At 40.9% G+C, this 21,947-nt stretch overlaps 2 protein-coding genes across 3 annotated transcripts in view; one reads left to right on the top strand and one right to left on the bottom strand.

The window, feature by feature from the left end:
• The first annotated feature begins 590 nt into the window (after positions 1–590).
• On the top strand, positions 591–19,545 carry phyhiplb (phytanoyl-CoA 2-hydroxylase interacting protein-like b). Its single transcript, XM_067610429.1, has 5 exons — positions 591–1,215; positions 10,141–10,337; positions 12,227–12,401; positions 13,798–13,915; positions 16,632–19,545. Exons 1-5 carry the CDS (start codon positions 1,110–1,112, stop codon positions 17,173–17,175), a joined length of 1,140 nt encoding a protein of 379 aa, XP_067466530.1. The 5' UTR covers positions 591–1,109; the 3' UTR covers positions 17,176–19,545.
• Positions 18,793–21,947, bottom strand: part of LOC137197191 (protein FAM13A-like) — a 24,744-nt gene continuing 21,589 nt past the window's right edge. For both annotated transcript variants that reach the window (XM_067610423.1, XM_067610422.1), the window contains exons 15-21: positions 21,787–21,868; positions 21,362–21,597; positions 21,155–21,238; positions 20,863–20,967; positions 19,978–20,192; positions 19,605–19,706; positions 18,793–19,130 (exon numbers count right to left, since the gene is read on the bottom strand). In XM_067610423.1, the coding sequence (XP_067466524.1) occupies positions 19,004–19,130; positions 19,605–19,706; positions 19,978–20,192; positions 20,863–20,967; positions 21,155–21,238; positions 21,362–21,597; positions 21,787–21,868 (951 nt within the window). In that variant the 3' untranslated portion in view covers positions 18,793–19,003. The remainder of the gene's footprint in view (positions 19,131–19,604; positions 19,707–19,977; positions 20,193–20,862; positions 20,968–21,154; positions 21,239–21,361; positions 21,598–21,786; positions 21,869–21,947) is intronic.

Here is a 21,947-nt window from a genome sequence, read left to right as displayed (position 1 = left end):
TAGAAAGTGACACCGCCTCACTCTGATGCTCCCCTGTGGAGTGTGGAGAGGAGACAATATTGCTGCGGGAAATATTAAACTGAAAATGACTCTGGGATTATCAGAATTGACTTCTCCATGGCCCAAGAGTGAAGCCTTCAGTGTTTGTTTAGCTGCAATTTAGCCATGCACTTGACCTTTTATGTCTTGGCAATCCTGTTCCTGTGGGCCACTGATAAAGAGGGTGTAGTAAGGGGAGATAATTACAAACACACACACACACACACACACACACACACACACACACACACACACACACACACACACACACACAGCCAAACATAACGTATGGTTTTCTGGCTATAAACTGACAGGGTTTTGCATTTCATTATGTGCCATAATGTCTAAAACGCGCGGGGGAGACGCAGATGCAGTCCATTCATTATGTCTCGCAATATGTCAGAGTTGTCCCCCAGCTCATTATTGTGTAGTCCATTTGCACCTGCGCTCCTGCAAGAGAGGGCTACACCTCACCAAATAAGGAGATGTGAGAGACACTTGATGGGATGACGTTGAACGTGAAATAGGAAAGAACCGGAGTGTTTAGATGGAAACCAAAACCGGAGGGGAAACACCGGGCTAATCTGGTTACATAAGAAACCATTGGATTTGCGGAACGTCTCTGCACTAATCCTCTGAATGTTCAACTGTCCCGCGGCGGAGTAACACAAGACACACTTGTGGCTCTGAAGGCACAGAGGCGCTGCGTGCACAGGGAGCGCATGAAATAAGATAAACGCACTGACTGGTATAATTTGACGTCTATACATTTAAATACATCCCCGCAAAAGCTGCTATGCCTCACGTTGCAAACCCGAACTGGCGGCTTGTGCTGTTCGCGCCCGTGACGATTCCGCTGACGCGCCACTAGCCGCACCACCCAGGAGACAGAGAGGAGAGCTGTGCGCGACCGAACGAGCGGGGAACTGACTGGAAACCGGTTTCTCTTTCTCTTTCTTGTCTCCCTCCTTGACGACCGTGGAAGGAAAGCCTGCTGCGCAATCCCCGTGGACGATATTCAACGAGTGACAGTTATTCACCAGTAGCATCACCCAGGCTCTTCTGCAGAGATGGAGGTACCAGGCTTGGCGCACAACATCACCAGTCCATTAAGTCCCTGCGAGGGGATGATCAAGGACCTGAGCTTGGACGCCATACAGTTATGCGAACGAGATGGTAAGGAGAATCAGTGTGGTGTTGAGACATTTGCACGTATTGTCGGTGCATTAGGGCCTATTGTTAATTTCCAAGAGCTGCTGCAACGCATACAGCGTGTTTTGTCATTGGTTTTAGCTGCATGCTCTACCCTTATTGTGCGTTTGAAAGGAATAGGGGCCGGTCGCTCCACCGGTTCTTTGGATGAAGGGATGGATGGATGGTGCGTGTGTGGAATAGCAGAGTGTCTTTTCTGTGGCAACGAGCTTTTGTTCATCCATAAGATAGAGATCTCTGTCCAAAAGAAACGTATATTCCTGCAAACTGAGCAATCACAGGCGATAAAACAATGTTGAGTGATACAGTTCTTTATTTCAGCACCACAGACAGGGACAGAGGCCGGCAGCCACCCCACCTATAACCGCTGCCTCTTGTCTTTTTCTCAGAGGGCTGCCTTAATCAATTTGTTTGCACACAGTGAATACAGCCTGTATGGTTCCAAATTGCTCGATTTATATTCTTATATTTCAACATTAACTTGTAAAAAGCTCTAATTCTTCAAGTCATCCAGCTGCATGTATGCTGGATAGTCTGTAGTTTGACTTCTCCGAATTCAAAAGTTTTCTGGATATTTACCATCAAATAAAGAATTTATATGATTGTAATCATACATGAGAAGGCATCAGTAAACCAGTTATATGTTGTCAAAATAGAGAAGCAGTTTTTACATGAGCAGGCTGAACCCTGATGCGAATTTAATGGTGGGGGGAAAAAAAGCAAGTCATCATCAGGAGAAAATGAGAGGCTCAAACATGGCTGCACCCACATGTGTGTGTGCACAGGCGGTGCAGCCCTACACACCCATCAGTGCAATTACACACAATCGTTTCCACATCTGAGTCAAGACGCATGACCACAGAGATCCCTTTTTAATTAAGATTCTAGATTACTGACATGAAATGAGATCACACCTTTTCATGGCTGGATGGATGTATTTAGGCTTCTTCTTTTTTTTTTAACTTCACCAGATTTTCTTGAGCTGTGTGAGGATAGGCTGGTTAGAGCCAGTCTGGTTTACACACCACCCATCCTGGAGTCAATGGTGTGTCTTCACTGAGACTCTAAAAGACCCCCAGCATCTGATCACAGTGCAGTCATTGTGCCTCATTTCCTCATCTGCCAGAGCTGCTCCTCATAATGTAATAGCCTACAGCAGGATGCATTATATCCTCTTAGTGCTTTGCTGGCCTGGTTTTAAAGTTGTAATTTTAATAATGGTATACTGTAGGATGTGGCTTGACTTCTCTAATGGACCCTGTTCTAGCTTTGTACCTCCTAGGCTGCAGGTGTACTGGCAAGTTTTTTTTTCCGACAAGCTTGGCATTTGCAGCACAACAGCCACTTCCCTATTTGTCAAGTAGTTTACCCAGTGTAAATAGTGTCTCTGTCTCCTTGAGACACCCACATACTCCCTGTTTATGGAGCAACACAGTCACAATGTCTACCTTTCTTTGCAGATTCCGCAGAACAATTAGTGGTTGTCGTATGGCCAAGTAGTTTCTAGAAATGCTATTTAGAGAATAAAGCTCAACTAGAAACACGCGCATAATCATCACTGCACAATTGATAACATTGTTATAAATGCATTAATGCCTTGCATCCACTCTAATGCAAATTCAGTCGGATCTCCAAGATTTGACATTTGACACATGTACTGTACTGTACACTATAAGATGCAATCCAATAGAATATTCCTTCAGTAAATAAGTGAAGCTTGTGATGCTAAATTCTGTGTGATGGTTTGTGGTGTTGATTGGATTATATTGGTGTTTCTGTTATTTTGACCACCTCTTTTTTTCTATGTAGCTTAAAATGACCTCCAGTTCACTTTTCCTCTGCCACACCCCATGTAGAAGACGGCATATCTTGTCCTTTCCCTTCTTGGAAATAGACTTGTTTTATTATAAGTCAATAAGAACCTTTTTCCAAGGACCATATTCATTTCAGTTCCACATAGCTTTCTAAATTTATCTCCCAAATCCATTAATATTTAATTGCAAGCATGAGAGGCTTATGTGCCTATGCTGACCCAGCAAATGGAAATGCATGCAGCTTCAGTAGGCCTACTGTCTGTGGGAAAGTGCTCACAAACACACACACACATACACACACACACACACTGAGGACTGTTTGAGCATTTCAATGCACAAAAGAAATTGTGGGATACAAGTTGTTTCTGTGTGTACCCTGTGCTAGAGGCACAGCCTTAATGGTTCAGTTTAGTGATGGGATTGTGACATGAATAAGTGGGGGGTCGTGAGTGTTTTGTGGTGAGTAGTAGGGAAATGACAGAATCTGCTCATGTGAATAAGAAATCTCTGCTGCTGGTGCTCCAAGGTTTGGGTACACAGAGAACTGCTTCCATGATGTTGTACTGGATGCAAATTTGTCACCAACCTCTGCGACTCAGACCACCATTTTGATTTTATATCCACAGTTAATGTGTACTTACAGGGGGTAATGAAATACACACTACATGTCTCGCAATGCCTTTGTGCGGTGGCTGCTGACATAATTAGCCTAAGTTACCATCATAGATGGCTGCCATTTACGCAACCAAGTATTGTGTCTGCACTTTGTGAAACCTCTCTGCCCGAAATAGCTAGCTAGCTAGCTAGCTAGCTAGCTAGATAGATAGATAGATAGATAGATAGATAACCCTCCTGATGAGCCCACTATGTTCTGATTGGTGAGCTTTTGGAAGCTGCGTCATTGCTGACTTCGCCTGACTGACCCTCAGGAGGCTACGGAAACAAACAGTAGTAGTGGGATTTCACTTCTTTTTTTTTTGTTATTTACTTGCAATGTCAACTTGTCAAAAACATCTGTATATGTTCGAGCCAAAATCCAATCTGAAATATGTGAGTGGACAACACAAACAACACATGGAAAAACATTAGCAACCACCTTAGCAACGAAGGCTACATAACGGATGGCCATTTATGAGCATGCACAAACAATCTGACATCAGCTTGTCAGCTAGGTAGAAAAAAACATTGCAAACAAAGCGTCCAGATCAAACCCTGGTTTTTGACTTGCAGGGACCATTTCTACATACATTAACCTTAAGTTTTGGAACTTTGACCATGTTTAGCATGGATATCCGACATCAGAACAGTATATAGATAACAGAAAACTACAAAAAGCATAATATGTCCCCTTTAAAATATTACCAATTAACTCTGTCCTGATGAAGAAAGATGCTTCAGTGCTGAGCTGCCAATTACAAGACAGTGATTGCATTGTTTCCTCAAAAACAATGCATCAACACTTAAAACAAAAGGCTTACTTTGCAATCCCTGTAAAACAAAAACAAACATTTTGGACACTGTCAAAAGATTTTTATTGGCCATCTATGGATGGTAATGTCAGTTGGTCAGGTGGCCAATCCATCACTTTGGTCCAGACTGAAAAATCTCAACAACTTTTGGATGGATTGTGGATTTTGTACCTACATTCATAGTCACCAGAAGATGAATCCTACTGACTTTGGTGATCCCCTGACTTTGAGTTTGACTTTTTTTTAATGTCTTGAATGAGTTGCCTTTGGTTCATGTTCATGTTCACTTTGGTTCATGTCTCCCTCAGGATTAATTTTAATAACTCTGCAGTCACATTTTTAATTTGTCCAATACTTTAGTTTATGACTAAATACCTGCAAAATTAATGGCATTCCCATAAGCCTCTGCTGTACTTTGAGCTTGCTAATCACCAAATGTTAGCATGCTAACATGCTAAAATAAAAAGATGAACATGGTAAATATTATATCTGCTAAACATCAGCATGTTAGCATTGTCATTGTGAGCATGTTAGCATACTGGAATTAGCATTTAGCCTGAAATGGTCAAAACCTCCAGCTGCACTTGTAGTACAAAGAACAACTTTATTATGAAACCAACACATTTTGGCTTGTGGCTTTCAAGGCTGTTACTGGAGTTTTGACCCATTCAGACATTTTCCTTCCCCATGCACTTTGGAAGTAGGTGAAGTTCTGCTAGAAATTCCTACTCTGCTATTAGCATCAGTCTTGTTTAGAATATTAACTCCTCTAATGCTTACTCGGTGGACATGTGTAGAGCATATCTAGTGTGATCCAACAACAGCAGGACGGCCTTATGACATACAGCATCGTCTGAGTAAGCTGGCATTTTAGTTTGGCTGTGTTTTATGTCAGCAGCTGCGTGCCATGACTGTGTTGGCAAGAGTTACAGGTACATATTATGCAGCTACTTATCATCTGCATAATAAATTCACTGGCAACTGACTTTACTGTATTCATTAGTTTAGAAAATTCTTTGAGATTGCTTGCAATGCAGTCTGACCCTAAAAGTCAGGAAATCCCCTAAATGTCCTTTTTCAGTGCCTGACTGCTGGTAGATAAAACTCTACAGAAATTAGAGACTTGTACTACAAAGAACACAGTTGACGCAGTCTGTTGTTTAGGAATTTAAATTCAATGCAAATGAGAAACAGTGACTCATTCTGGTTTTGGACAAGTTTATAAAGACAGAGCTGTCCTCCCTAAAGGTCTGGATTGAATTAATTTGCAAGAATATGGATGGGTCGATCCTGAACATAAGACTTCTCTTTTGCACTGAAGGTTGTGTTATTAAAGTGTCTTTAGTAAGCCTTTGTCTGCTGTTCAGGAGCTTATTGATGTATAAAAGGTGGAACACAGACTACGTAACCCTGATGAACAGGGCATTGTTTATCTCACTCTGGGAGAAAGATGCTTTTCTGTTGGCAGCTTCTCTCACTCCCAGCATGGTTGCTGTCTCAGTCTAGCCTGTGCATTGAGAGGAACAAAGGCGTGCTTTTCAAAGGCTTGTGCGCATTGATGCCTATTGAGTGTTACACTGCCTACAGTGTCAAAGTCTACAGTTCAATTTTAGACCTACTACTGCAACTTAAAAAGTAGGAGTTTTGCCTGTCTGAGTGCAGTGCCCACTTTTGCAGTCAGTGCTAGTATCTGCTGCCAGTTCTTTTCTCACATAGCACTATTTAAATTGATTTTTCAACATTAACCTGGACCAAAAGTTGACTTGTTTTGAAATAAAGAGACTCAGACCTTTAAATGGGTGCGCCGCAACCTGACAAGATGGACACTTTTATCACCAGACACCACTAAGAGTGTACATTTACGTTGCGTTGATGGCCTGAGTGGGAATGAAATCACGCTCCTCTTGCCGGTAAACAGTGCTAACAAGTAATTCACAATATCAAGTCAGGTGTGACTGGAACAAATCTTACCACAGAGAGCCATTAGGGTGGCCCTACGTATGCATGTTAACAAGATTTTTATTGATCCTCCTGCATCTATTGCTTTTCCACACTGTGGCATTTGACTGCATGCTGAGCAAAAGGGCAATACTAGTAAGGTCCATTTGATTTAGCAGATTTAACCAAGTGGGCTTTCCATCTCTTGATGTTTAATGCTTTTGCTATGCTGCAGATACGTTGCTCTGTTCTGCATTTTGACACACTGCTTAAGCACGTACTGATACATGTGAACTTGCTCACATGTATCAAGTTGAATGTGCTCATATGTCGGTTTGAACCCCCTGAGCATGTGTGCACAGTATGAGTAAGCTGTGTTCCTCTAAGCTCCTAAGCATGAGCTCAAAAACTGACAAATTTTTCTTGATCATGATGAAGCATTCCCCACCTTTCCCCTCCTGCACAACAATGCAATAGATAATAAGACAAAATAACAAAAGTGCATTACAGTATAATAGCTTATGGGGTAAAATTATGACTCAACAATATCAATATTAGCGACAGTAGCGATGTAAGTACAAAGAAGTGAGAGCCAATGTACAATTATGATAAACAATAAATTCAAGTCAGTCTGAGGGTTTAGGCCTCCCATGTGAGATTGTAAAAGGTTTTACTTTCTCCCTTACCGCCTGACCTTCATGCTGCTTGGCTTTCGCTCCTCCATCTTTCATCCTGTCCTCTCACAGTCCCAGAGGATTCAGAGTACAGCTTGGTACTGGATGTCACAAAGCCTGCGGCAAGTCTACCTGGTACACATCATATTCAGATTAAACCTAAATTCATTGCCAGCAAATTGTAGTTAATTTTATTTATATTATGAATTTCCTAGTATGTTGGCATACTAGTAGCTCAATTTTAGTGTTCAACCTTTATATTATGTTTGTTAATGACATTCATGTTTCTATATTGCTTGCCATTATGGTGGTTGCAGATCTACATCTGTCTCATTGGTGTTCCTGTTGATTTGAAACCTTCAGAGCTTGTTTTCCCTGATAACATAACTTTAAGCTTGACTGAGTAGTCTTAAGAGTGTTATGCAGGGAATATCGGAACTGCATTTGGAAAGCTTCACTGTGTTGGCGTAATACTTCTATTTGCAGGTTAATTAGGAAAATGTTAGAGTAAACAGGAGCTAAGTCAGCACTGTGGATCACAAGGAGCTGGGAGCGCGTAGACCTGCATGAGGTCTCCTTGCAGAGTTTTGAAGGAAAACATCAGTGTTGACATTAGCATCGTAAGAAGCAGAGGACAAGGATGTTACTCTGCTTCAGGCACAACACAGCAACTAAGTTAGCAGGTTTTTCATATTTGGTGTTTGGTTTAGGTTAGTGTTTACAATAATATGCTGCAGGTAGCCTGAGGTAATGAGGATTTGGGATAGAATACCCCGAAAGCTTATGATTTGTGATGAATGATTTATGATGAATACCTATGATGAGTTGGCACAAAATTTCTCAGCATAAAAAGATTCAAGATTCAAGGTAGTACTTCCTATTAAATATAAAACAATATCCACCTTTGAAATAGTTTTACTATCTGTCCTTTAAGGCCTGTATCAGCATTTTTAGTTCATGTCTAAACTTAGACATTTTGAAAACTTACAAACAGAAACATTTCACTGCCTTCGAGTGTATTGCATTTTCCCCTGACTCAGATATCAGATAGTGACAACAGGCCTTGTCTTTTACTTGTTTTTGTTAAAGGTCAGCAACATAAAGTCTCAAGTGGGAGGATACAGTGCTGACATCACTGTCTGGTCCGTGCTGACTTAGTGGAGCATTTTCTGACAGTGGTCTGCTCTGTCATGTCCTTGTCTTGACCCCTTCAGTCTGAGCCAAATTTATCAGCTCAGTGGGGTTTAAGTATGAGATGAGATGGAGTTTAAATGTAGACCAACAACAGAAGATGTTTTCACATATCAAAGCAGAGAGGTGTAGGAGTAGACCTGGGAGCTGAGCATACTGCAGATGAAGATTTAACTGCTGGTTTGTTTACAGTTTTAAGGAATCCCCTTCCCCCATTGCCACTAAAATCTAGTTTAAGCCATGTGCATTAGGTCCAGATAAATAAGTCCTATGTGTAAATACATTGGCTCAGCATCAAGACTTGTTTCCCAAAGACCCATCTGTTCTATCACTAAAAAGTCATCTCTCCACAATAAATTCACAATTCCAGAAGATAGACTTGGTGTCTTTCATCATGAGCAGCAGGTTTGTCCAAGCATGTAACACTTGGTGGTCTCTTTTGGTAATCAGCTAGTAGTGATTAAGAAGCAGTAATTAGGAGTAAAGTAAGTGGGGGGTGTGATCTGGTCTGGGGGTAAAGAACATACATTTGTCTCTTATAGATGTTATTTTAAAACAAGTCTGGGCTGCTTTTAGCTGTTTTCAACTCTTAAGGGCAAGATGCACATTGCAGGAGTTACCTTCTGGCTAACTATTCCCTAGAATGACTCAATCTATAAATGCTCCACTGTTGGAGCGTCATGTGTATAGAGGGGAGACAGGAGAGTCCACGCAGCCCAATTATGGGATTACTCTTTTATCTCACCCTCTCTCAGCTGATGAGTGGAGATGGATGTTCTATGCTCTGCTGCTTCTGCCATTGTTTACTCTCTATAGAGTCCAGGCTTGTTGTGCATTACTCCTAAATTCTGCATTCTTGTGTTTTACTCACTCTCGTGTTTAGACCCCAGAGCATGCACAGAAAACACATTGTTGCCATGCCAAGTGGGCGTCTCCCCGTTTGACGCAAAGTCTATATTCATCCCAATTCTACAAAGCACTTATTCAACCATATTTTGACATTTTCATTGGCCTCAGTGGTCACTCTGGGTTTTGCGCATGTGCTACATGTTGTGTTACTCATGACAGACCTGACAGATGCAGCTCAGAGAAATGTAAGATTTATCTTTTTTCTGTAATGAAAAACTGTGTTGCATTGGCCTTTCTGTCCCGGCTTGGAATGACATGTCAAAAATGTCAAACCAAACTTAAACGAATGGCTGAATTTCTGACATTCACCAGCATTTTAAATGTCATTGTTGCAGACTTGTATGCACTGCCTGCCAGTGTGGTAGCTGAGGTTTTTTTTTTCTTACTGCTGATTATAGATAGATCCATCTCTGCTGAGAGGAGAGGAGATTCAATCAGCACCATTTGAAATATTTAATGCCTCGTGTGTTCTCGAAAGCAGATAGGTGTGTGTTGAGGGGCTGATGTGTTTCCATGGCAACACATATGGTACTCAGCTTCGCAGGCAGTTCTTTGTATGTGATATGGTGGATATACTACTGTAAAGTGTCCAACTGTGAGTACTGTGTCTGTGGAATAATTACTGAGAAACTGCAGTAGTATAGAAATTTGTGGTCAGTGAGAAAGAGAGAAGAAAAGAAAGAATTGTGCAAGCTGAATGAAAGCTAAGTGTTATTGATGTCTCATACTAGTCATTATGAGCAAAATTAACATTCAGAACTGATACTGTATCAAATTGAAATAAGCTTTGGTAAACCAGAACATGATGTGTGTTTACAAAGTATTTATATTTCATATGTTTTTCTATTTGACATTCATATAAATCACCGTCAATATCACTTTTCATCTACACAGGAAGTAAATCCCAGGATGGTAGTATCTCTGAGATGGAGGAGCTTCCTGTTCCGCAGAACATCAAGATCAGCAACATCACTTGCGACTCCTTCAAGATATGCTGGGACATGGAGCCACGCAGCAAGGAGCGCATCACACACTATTTTATTGACCTGAACAAGAAGGAGAACAAGAACTCAAACAAGTTCAAACACAAGGTAACATATGAATCAGCAAACACCAAAGATAAACACCACTAAGAGCAACACAACAGGGAGATGACTCACTAAAAGGCTTCCTTTTGCAGTCTCACTGGAAGGAATTTGCTACATTTCATGAATAAGACAGAAATGTGTCAAGAATTTGTTTTTAAAAAAAATGTGATTCATTGTGTGAAAAACTGAACATTCACAATGATGCTTAAATAGCACAAACTAGGCAATGAGCCAGTGTAAATCGAGAAAATATGAATGAATGATTATCTAATAACTGAATCCTTGAATCCTGAAATTTAATGAAGTACTTTGGGGCTTGTAAAGGACATAACTTTTTATGTATTTCAGTGTAAAATGTATTTTGCCTTTTTAATAACTAGTCATAAAAATACTGCATATCTTATTCAGACGTACATTTAAATACGCTGGCCAGTTTTTAACAAACTATTGAATAGGATATTTGTAAGTCATACATTTATAAGTAATGTAAATTTAAGAAAATAAGTTTTTCTTCTGTATTTCTTCTCGCCACTGTAGGTGCCTCTTCCAAAAAAATAAAACCTTTACCTAATCAGATAATCTCATTGTGCTTAAGAGCTCTCACAGCAAAAGACATACAAACAGAGATAAGACCAAACAAAAGCAAACACAGCCTGTCACACATAGACACATACAAACAGGATCAGAAACAATCACAGACATCTCCATCAAAGTCTAAAATTAAAACTTTTAATTCACCAAAAAAGATAAGATAAGTTTTAAATACCTTTGTAATTCATTGCATTTACATAGTGCATTTACAGGTTTGAGATTAGGCAGCAATGTTTCTATAATGTTAAAGGCAGACTGTAATCGAGACATTGCTTTGGTTAAAGAAGAGCCATATGTATACAGAATTACATCATCTGCATAAAAATGGATATTGTAAGTCTGTGTTGGGGTAATGATAGTGTATGCAGACTGTTTATAATAATGGGGAAGTACAGAACCTTGTGGTGCCCCCTAAACGGGAGGCTGATGTGAAACTATTATTTTTTTCTTATTTAGTTTTTTTTATTATCCTTTCAGAAAGTATCACAATAAATCCATGTTTGATACGATGTCTCAATTTAAAATCTCCACTTCTGTTAATTCTGCTTTTTGGATAACATCTTGCTGTGTCTACGTAGTGCACCTGCACAGAATGAGATGTTTCTCTTAACATCCACATCCATCTTGTAATATCATCTATAGGTGTAAACCTAAAATGACATACGTAAAACAGGTACACCATGTTTTACCCCAAGATAACCTTTCCTTTCAGGCAAAAAACACAAATTTCAAGGTGGTTTTGTTCAAAGACTCCCTGGTGAGCCGTAGCTCCAAGCACTAACAGGATAATATCACACTCACACAACCCTCTCTGCCTGAAAGTAATTGCACCAGCATTAGCAGGAACACTGCAGCTCCTTTAGTGGTTAGTCAGTGAACTGGTTTGGTAATCTTACAGGCTTGTTTCATCAGCCTCCTTCCTTTCCTTCTGGAGTCAGTTCCTGGGTGCTGTGTCACCAAAGGTTTCTCCTCTTTCCACTCTGTGATGGTGGGTTACCCCATACCAGTATTTTGATTTTGGTGCGCAGCAACAACAGTGTTGGTGGATTAATGAGCTGCTAAGATCCACTTAGACTTCAGGGGTGAATAGTGTACAGAATGATAAACATGCATAAACAAAAGGGCAGGGACAGGTATAAACTGCCACCTATATTTGAATTTTGTGCATTTGTGTGTGTCTACATGGAGTATTTTTAGAAATCCCTGCATGTGGGTGAAAGAAAATAGTCCATAAATGGAGTTTCTGACCCTTTCCTCCTCATTTTTCTTTCCCTTCCTCCCCCTGCACTCCCTTCCTCCAGGATGTTCCTACCAAGCTGGTGGCCAAGGCAGTGCCGCTGCCAATGACTGTTCGGGGCCACTGGTTCCTGAGCCCGCGTACAGAGTACACCGTGGCCGTCCAGACTGCATCAAAACAGACTGACGGGGACTATGCCGTCTCCGAGTGGAGTGAAATCATTGAGTTCTGCACTGCTGGTGAGTAATATGCAGCTTTATGGTGGCAAGTACCTACATTTTTAGGATGTGTGACCTCAGTGCTGCATTTAATTTTGGCAGTTAGTGACATGTGCTTGACCAACTGAACTGAGGACAATTAGTGGAGGGCATGAAGAGAGAGGTTATGGCAAAATAAATGGAGCAGAATATGAGGGCGAATATTAAAGGGAGGCTAATTTATACTGAGTGGAGGGTCAGGAAGATGGATAGAGAGTTGGAGGAGGGGATGTTGAGGAAAAAGAAGGATTAAAGGAAGGAGGGGGGCTATGCTGTATATCTTCTGATGCAGAGGTCATTGAGTTCAACCTTGCTGGCTAGAGGCTTACAGTGGGGGAGGGGGAAAGGGGAAAGAGGAAGTGATGGTGTGGAGACTGGAGGGTAGGATTTGAGGGTGGGGAAGGTCTTCCCCGTGGCCTAGTGATCCAACACATACCATGTCATTGCAATGTCCCTGGTTCAATTCTGGCTGGGGACCTCTGCTGCATTTCACTTATTGACTTTGTGTCTACTACAACAGAATGACACATTGATCTAGAAACAAACCAGAGAGGGTGGGGCATTTGCTGAAAAGATGAAAAGCAGCAGTTGAGATGGGAGGGAGGAGAACAGGCAGGATAGTGTGATGAGGGCGTAGTAAGTGAAATTGATGAAGGGGCATGGTTAACAATGTTGTTGATCATCTGCATTCCAAGTGGGCAAGAGACGCCGCTGCCAAAACCTTCCATTACTGTAAAATCCTCAGTGTCTCAGTTGAGTTGTTTAACCGCCATTGATTCCTCCTGTCTTCCTGTCAACGGTGTAAGCCTTGCCATAAAAAATAGGCCAAAGGTCTAAAAAAACCCAAAACTGACCATGTGTTTTTACAGCTACATTGCTGAGTGCATTTTACTTATCTGACCTAACCCTAACTGCCTGTCTGCTTTCATTTTTGTTCACAGTACTTTATCATTGCATGAGAGAGCAGTTTCTTCTTTAACCCAAATCCAAATCCTTGTTGGTGTGTTCAAGTGCTTGTGGGAAGACTGGGATGAGGAAAATGCCTTCACAATTCACAATTACATTTTTAAAAAGTTTGCTTTGGATAAAATCCACACCCATTTGGCAGAGCTGCTTACATGGTAGGGAGTGAAAGGAGATCATTATAATACTGAAAATGCTCTAAATGCTGGGTCATTTCACGCTATGAATATGAAAAATACAAGGATGGAAGAATCTCAGGATCATTGAGTGCAGATGCAAAGTTCATGTTCCATTATTGTTCCCTCTAATGAATTAACTTTATTTCTACTATTTCTAATAACATTTATACATTGGTTTCTCATCCCTCTGATAGAATATAGATTTTCGTAACGATACATGTTGTGTCTGTTTCCAGATTATTCCACAGTGCATCTAAACCAGCTGCTGGAAAAGGCAGAGGTCATCGCTGGCCGGATGCTGCGTTTCTCTGTCTTCTACAGGAACCAGAATAAAGAATATTTTGATCATGCCAGGTAGGCAGTCTATCTAGGTATAACATTTCCAATTTTTTAATGATATTAGAAATGTATCAAGATGAAAGTAACTCCCCAGTCTGACACTGTCTGAGAGGTAGTGTATATTATTGCTAATTAAACTTTCATTCTGAGCTCTTCTTTGTTTTTTGGTGGTTCATAAGATTTTGAATCAATGAGACCACTTTCATATTATCACAATTAGCCTGAAACAGTTGTAATGTGTCTTCACCTATTTTTGATCTCAAATGTTTGTCTGCATTGCTTTATTCCACTCTCTCTCTCTCTTTCTCTAGTTTCTCTGCTAGTTAAGGCTAACTATTTCCCCCTGTTTCCAGTCTTTCTGCTAAGCTAAGCTAACCAGTTACAGGCTGTAGCTTTATATTTACTGTACATACATGAGAGTATCGATCTTCTCATCTAACTATCAGCAAGAATAAGTATATATCCTCAAATGATGAAAAATTCCTTTAAAATTGGTCAGTTAAGAGGAATGATCCAAGTCAGTTCTTTTACATTAGTATCTGGTGCCCTCTCTGACCTTAGAGGCTTGTGACATTACTTGATGCTAGTATGACCTTTAAACTAAGGAAGCAAAGCATATACTGTTAACATACTGCTGAGATAACAATGCTGTGACGCTGATGATGTTGATATTGATAATGAGAACATAGCAATGAAATGCTACATTATTATATATCATTCACACTGCAGCTCCTTTCTGTATGCAAACAGCATGAGGACTATGTAATTTTGGGTTAATGTATTCCCCTCCAGAGAAAGCTGCTTGTAGCCAAGCAAAAGTGAAGATTCAGCTGAAGGGTGCAGCTGCAGAAAGCATGTTGATTAGTTCCATAAATCCACACAAGTACGTCAAACTGCTGTAGCAGCCAGCTGTACTAACAGTAATCCATAGAGTCCCATAGAGTCATGGATTTGATCTTCCAGTAACCTCCTCTGTACACATACATACGAGTACAACAGAAAATGCAGCCACTTTTTCATCCGCCTTGTGATTTCCTTGCAGAGTGCCAAAGCCTTGTGTAACTCTGTCTGACAATAGCAGACAGTTGTTAGGGGATGCGGGGGAAAGGAAAGAAAGGGAAAAAAAACATGCTTGTGGCAGCAAAAGCTGCTCAAAACTGTTTTGATGTTAGAGGAGAGTGTGACAGATGAGGGAGAGTCGGAATATCTCTGGAGTAGCCAATTTTAGTTTGTACTGAAGCATTCTGCAGTTACAGTATATACTACATATTGTCTGGGTTTATTTTGGAGTATTTCTCCAACTTCCTGTCTTAACCTCCTCCTGTAATGGTGTTGTCCTTTCTTCTCATATCTTCTCTCCCTCTGAGGAAATGGTTACAGTTTACCAAAACTCACAGTTTCTGTACTAAAACCACAGCTTGTGAGCAGTCTTTTGTTGAAGCTTTACCGCATGACATCATCTGTACAGACTTCTCCCTTTTGCTGAGTTGTAGCTGCAACAGTGTACCGAATTAGCCTCTGTTAAATTGCACCATCATGTGGGGAGAAATAGTACTGACAACTTGATGGCAATGCCTCTGTGGCCTGGGTGGGAGCAGAATAATTCTGTAATGAACGCAACAAAGCATCAATTATGGATATAATGACAACCTCTGGAGTGATAGCAGTATAATTACAATTCATAATTGGAGCTCTGGAACTCCGATTTCATAATAAAAATAATAATACATTTAATTCATACTGCACTTTTCAATTATAGTGAAACTCACAGTGCTACAGTTTTAATTGCATAGAACACACAACATAAAGAAAATATTAATAAGAGTTAAAATGAAAAAGCCTTCCTGAATAGAAAGGTTTTTGGCCTTTTTTTTTGAAAAAGTCTAGGGTCTGTGCTGGCCTCAGATGGTAAGGAAGGCCGTTCCACAAGTGTGGTGCAGCAGAGCAGAAGGCTCAATCCCCCATGGTGTGGAGCTTAGTACTGGGGGCCCGGAGGAGCAAGCTGCTGGCAGATCTGAGGGTGCGGGTGGAGGTTTTTGGTGTGATCAGTAGGTAGGTAGGCGCATGTCCGTTGATGGATTTGTGTGTGAGTAGCAGGACTTTGTAGTCAATCCTGAGGGAGACAGGGAGCCAGTGCAATGAAAACAGAATTGGTGTTATATGTTTGTATTTTTGCACTCTCATCGGGATCCTGGCAGCGCTGTTCTTAATGTACTGGAGCTTCTGGATGCTCCTGCCAGGATTTACTCTGTGGTGAAGATATGCAGCTGCCACAGAAGCATTAATCGCTTTGAATGTTCATCTGCTAACTTGCTTTCTGAAAGCTGCTTTTGTTTCTGGCAGTTTGCGTCATAATGATAGAGAAATGTTTTGTTTTTCATTAGAGCAATTTTCTCTCCCTAGATTTCTGTGAGACACACTGTACTGGGCTAATGTTATTATAGCTCCAGAGATAACCAAACTAGATTTGCAGTTTCTTGCACATTTAATCAGCCTTTTTCCCATGTGTCACACTCTCTCACACACTGTTAAACTCAAACCTGATGAAGTGATGTATATTACCACAGTCTTCCAGCATTTCCAAAATTACTTTGATTGGCTGAGGGGGAGCACAACAACTGTAGATAAAAGCAATGTGGCAGTTTTGTTACTGATCGCCCCAAAAGGGAAACTGATGACATGATTGCTGCTTGCTCATGGCCAGTTTAATTCTCTTTTTTCCAAACCTTAGGGAGGCGCAGGAGAACCGGATGCTGCCTTCGGTGAAGGACAACAGCGGCAGCCACGGCTCACCCATCAGTGGCAAGCTGGAGGGCATTTTCTTTAGCTGCAACACAGAGTTCAACACAGGCAAGCCTCCGCAGGACTCCCCTTATGGCCGCCAACGCTTTGAGGTCCAGGCTGACACACTCTTCAACCCCGACACCAACCTGTACTTCGGGGACTTCTACTGCATGTATACAGCCTACCACTATGTCATCCTGGTTTTGGCGCCAAAGGGCTCTAGAGGTGACGAGTTCTGCAAGCAGAGGCTCCCTGCTCTTGACATCACCAACAACCGTTTCCTTACCTGCAAGCAGGATGAAGGGGGTGACGGCGGTCTGGTGTTCCACCACGCTCAGGACGTGATCCTGGAGGTGATCTACACGGAGCCTGTGGACCTGGCATTGGGCACGGTGGCTGAGATCAGCGGGCACCAGCTGATGAGTCTGTCTACAGTAAACGCCAAGAAGGACCCCAGCTGCAAGACCTGCAACATCAGTGTGGGACGCTAAGAAAAGGCAGAATGTAGAACAGGGACGGAAGGACTAGGGGTGACTGACCTCTACACACACAGGAAGTCTGACGATGTACTGACGATGAAGCAGACCAACACATGCATGACGCAGCAGATTTAGTAGACTCCCAGAAATGCACACCAACATATCTCTGACACCGCTCTGTACTCTCAAGAGACCATCATTCCCAAAGAAGAGTGGAGAAAACAAACGAGGAAGGTACACACACTCCAACACCTGCACCATTGTCTCCTCATCTTAGAAGGATTTCCCTAAATGTAGAAAACATACATAAAAACATACTTAAAGATATCCCACATAAGGGACCACCGAGTGAGAAATCTAAACCTGGGACACCAACAACACAGATCCATCCATCCATCCTGCAAGTCAACACTGGCGTACTGACCAAACCCTTTAACTGTACTAACAAACATGGGCTGCTTGGATTCAATTTTCTGTTTATTTTAATCAGTTGTCCCATGTTTTATTAATGACCTTTGCCTTGTTATTATTGATATGCTGTTGATCGAGTGTCCACTGTCTGTGTGGACAAGCATTTTGTTGTTTCCAATTACTCTGACTGTCTCTTTAGAAATGTTTTGTTGTCATTCAGCAGTAGACAAGTTCAAACTTCTTTTTACCTCCTACTAGTGGCATGGACTGGTACTACAATTTTCTAGGGCTCAATTGTCATCTTTCTTTATACCAAAGGTATTAAAAACCAGACATAAAACCGCTGTGGAATCTTAATAGTTACTAATGCAACAGCCTCTAAAATGTGTACTTTGATGACCAAGTGTGAACTACTTGTTAACTTGTTAACCTTTAAAAAAAAGCATGATGCAGTTCTGTGCAGCATGAGTATGAAAGCTGTCAGTACCTCTACCATAGCAACCTTCTCTGCAACAGCCGCTCTTATTTTATTGTAGTCAGTGGGAAGAAAGAAAGTAGAACCATAAACTGTGTTTAGCAGAATAAATGTGAAAAAATATTTATTTTTATTGATACATTCATATATATATAGAGAGAAAAATATATAAACCAGAAGTGCACAATGTCAAAAGCTCTGATCATTGTCAACAATGGCATTTAGGGGGAATTAACTTCATACAAGCAAAGTAGGGGGGATAAATTACACAAATTATACAGCTGATATAACTTGCACTATGATGCCAACGTTCACATATTGTATTTTCCAAGATGAACATGTAAATTGAATGGTCACAATTTAGTTCAACTATGAAATTCCTAATGCATATCATAGCACAATGTAGGACTAAAAACTGACATGCACAAACACTACAGGATTGTCTCATTGATTGCATTTAAGCTTACACCTTTTTTTTTGCCAAGATAGCACTTTTTAAAAAATGCAGATTCCACATTAACTATGGACAAAGCTGTCCAAAAATAGTATTTTGGCAAGGAAAAAAGCAAGTAACAAAGTGCCATAATATACGTACAGTAATATTAAAATTACTTATATGTAACTAACATCAAGTTGTTACAGCTCTTCATCCTTGACATGAATTAGTGCTACATAACATACGCTTGCTACATCAGGTTTGTGTTAAGATGCGTCATGAATGACAAGGGATGTGTTTTTGGAACTTAAAAAAAAAAAAAAAAAAAAAAAAAATTCTGCAGTTGCCCAGCAGTTCATTCAGATTGTCACCGATTTCCACCACAGTTTTCCTCATGTAAAGTGCATCAACATAATGAGCATGGCATGAAACAAGACCAGAGCCACCAGCTTCTCAACCTGATTTTCCAGAGATGATCAAGTCCTGTAAGGTTAGAATAAAGCCCCACTGTGAGAAACTCAACTGGTCTTGGTTGAGTCCTGTTGTTTACTGAGCAGGGCCTCCAGGAGACGGAGCTTTGCTTTGAGGTTCTTATACTGGCAGTACTCCTCCGCCATCGGTCCACGGTCCTCTTTTTGACAAGTCCTGTTAAAAATACACGGAGGAAAGAAGATGCAAAGGCAAAACTTTGTTTTAGTAGTTTCAAAACAACCTGCAGCAGCTTCCATAACTGGTTGATAGTCCCTATGTTGCCTTACTCAGATAGCTTTGTACAGTGTGTATTGTAATCAAAAACTTACTGTATTTACTTTGGAGGACTAACATGTACAGTTCAAAGGATGTGTACAGTTCAGAGCAAACGTCTATCTCTTCGTCTCTTCCCTGAGCTCTCTGTGCTGTATTAACGTTAAGTGAGTGTGCATTACACTGTCGTACCATTACGATGGAGTTTTTTTTGTGGATGTTTCTTTTTTTGTTTGTTTTGTTCTTCACAATGCATTGTTGAAAACCAAATGTTCCAAGTTTATTAAAAGACAAAATAAAATTCAAAAGCCAAGTAGTTCGGATGTGTTGTGTGTGTTGTTTGTGTGTTTGTGTGTGTGTGTGTGTAACCTTTACCTGCCCGTCTGTGTGTAGAAATGGTCCTCAAACTCCCGGAGCGCTTGGTGAAGCCTCCGCTTCTCTAATCGAGCCATCCTGAGGTGATCCAGTAATTCTGATCTGTATGAAGAAAGAATCATAGAATTTCTTAGATTTTTTAAAATTGTCTGTAATTGTGAGCACTTTCATTAACCGTTACTATGACAACAAAAAGGTTGAAGTACTCCAGAGCATGGCTTCAACTGCTGAAAAAAAACCTTTATGATCACTTTCGCTACAAGAAAAATATGAACTCTAAGAGAAAAGATAAAAATCCTGTGATTCCTGATAAAAATGACAAAATCCATTTCCTTCAACTGTAGCATGCTACGACACCACACACACACTGTACCTGGAAGCTTCATGTAGTGTTGCCATGGTGATGATCTGTGGCTGGAAACCCTTGACCTCCTCCAACGGGGACACCTGTGGCGTTTCAGACGTTTCTAGGGGAGGCAGGTGGAGCACCTCATCTGGCGACACACACCTGTGAGGTTTCAGCCAGAGTTTCTGCTGCTTGGGGCTTCGCTGTTTGGGATGGTCTTCATCAGTGCCCTCCTCCTCCTCCTATGTACACACACAAAGGTATCGCATGTTTGTCACAGAAAAAAAGATGAGGTAAACCATTTAAGAGCAAAGAGTAGCATTTATTCTGTTGAAAGAACTAAAATGTTTCATAATAGTTTCATGTAGCTCTTATATCTGGCCACTAGAGTGCAGTAGAGTGACACTCTTCTGCAATGCCCTCAGATGCTGTAATCAGTGTCCTCATGAGTGAAATATAGTATGTTTTCCTATGTTTCTGTTTTGTTTATGCATTTATTCAATTTCATCCATCAATTTCATCATTTGTCATGCTGTACATTTTATACTGTATGTATACATTTTTTTTCTACATGTATTTTCTTTCTCAGGTTTTTTTTTAATGTAATTTTATTTATTTAGTATTATTTGGGGGTTATTGAGGGTATATAGGATGGGGAGGGGGTAGGAGAAATGGTCTACAGTTGTGATTACAGCATGATGTAATACATTCCTATATGATATACTTAAGTGACCTGTTATGTATGCACCTGTGGATATAATCATGTAAAAACTCAATAAAGAAATAATCGCGCAAAAAAAAAAGAAATATAGTAGGTTTGGGCAGTTCTAGAGATCTTCTCCCTCTCTACAAGAAAACCCTCTCCTGCACGACTGTCACCCTCACCAAAACATTGCTCAAGTTTTTACTCACAATGGTTGTAATGACGGTTGCAGCAGCGGAGGAGAGCAGCAGCTGCTTGAGAAGACGGTACCGATCGTAGAAAGATTTTATCAGAGTCCGCTCCTGCCTGGTACTCTGAAGACACAGAGGGAGAGACACAAAGAGAAACCCCTTCGTTATTGGTAGGAATATACACATTCAACAGACTAGAGACAAGTGATATAAGGACAGGGAGGAGAGAACAGAACTACTAAAGTGGCAACATCAAGTACATAAAAAATAAGAGATAAACACAAAAGTGAGTCATGCAGGCTAGTCTTACCGGTCGTCCGTGCAGACTCTCAAAGTAGAGCAAACACTTCTGCAGGCTGGTCTTCTCCAAAGTCATCTGGAAATGGGACATCTCCTGTGCATGAAGACATCATGAAAACATCATGTTAACAAGTAATCAATCCAGTTGACAAATTTCATAGATTATTGAAACAATATTTGTGTGTGTGTGTGGTGAAGGCATTTCTGCAATACCAACCTTAATGGTGTCGGGGATACCCAGCTCTCGTCGTCTTTCCTTCAGTCTGTTAGTTATAATATTCACGGTTTCTTCCACATTTGGCTTGGTGTTTGTGTTGTTGTTAAGTTGCTGCAGCTCAGTCCCCGCCAGTACTACCCCCCTCTGGTCTATGTTGGTCCTGCATGTCTCAGCTGGTGGGTTTAAACCTCCTTGCCCTTTTAACCCACCTTCTTCTGACTGTCTCAGCTTCAGCTCTGAAAGGTGAGAGGGCAGCAGTTCAGAAAAATATGGTGACATGAAACCAGGAGCCATGTGTTTTCTGATAAACAACTAAATGCATTATCCATGTTTATAACTGCATAATTGCTTTAAACAAGTTGTTAATGTATGTTTACATGAATTGTTTACATGAGTATGTTTGTGTATGTGTGTTTGTATCTGACCTTTAAGCTGCTTGCGGCTCTTGATGAGCTCCCTCATCAGTCTGGCTATCTCTGGATGTGCTATCTTGTCATTATGGGCCGGCTGAAAAAAACAACAAAATCATGTTCTGTTCCAGGTTTTACTTAGCAGTTATCCACATGAACCAAACTAATATTTTTCT

The sequence above is a fragment of the Thunnus thynnus genome, chromosome 14, assembly GCF_963924715.1.
Source record: "Thunnus thynnus chromosome 14, fThuThy2.1, whole genome shotgun sequence".
Lineage (NCBI taxonomy): Eukaryota > Metazoa > Chordata > Actinopteri > Scombriformes > Scombridae > Thunnus > Thunnus thynnus.
This window is presented reverse-complemented; position numbering and strand designations above follow the sequence as displayed.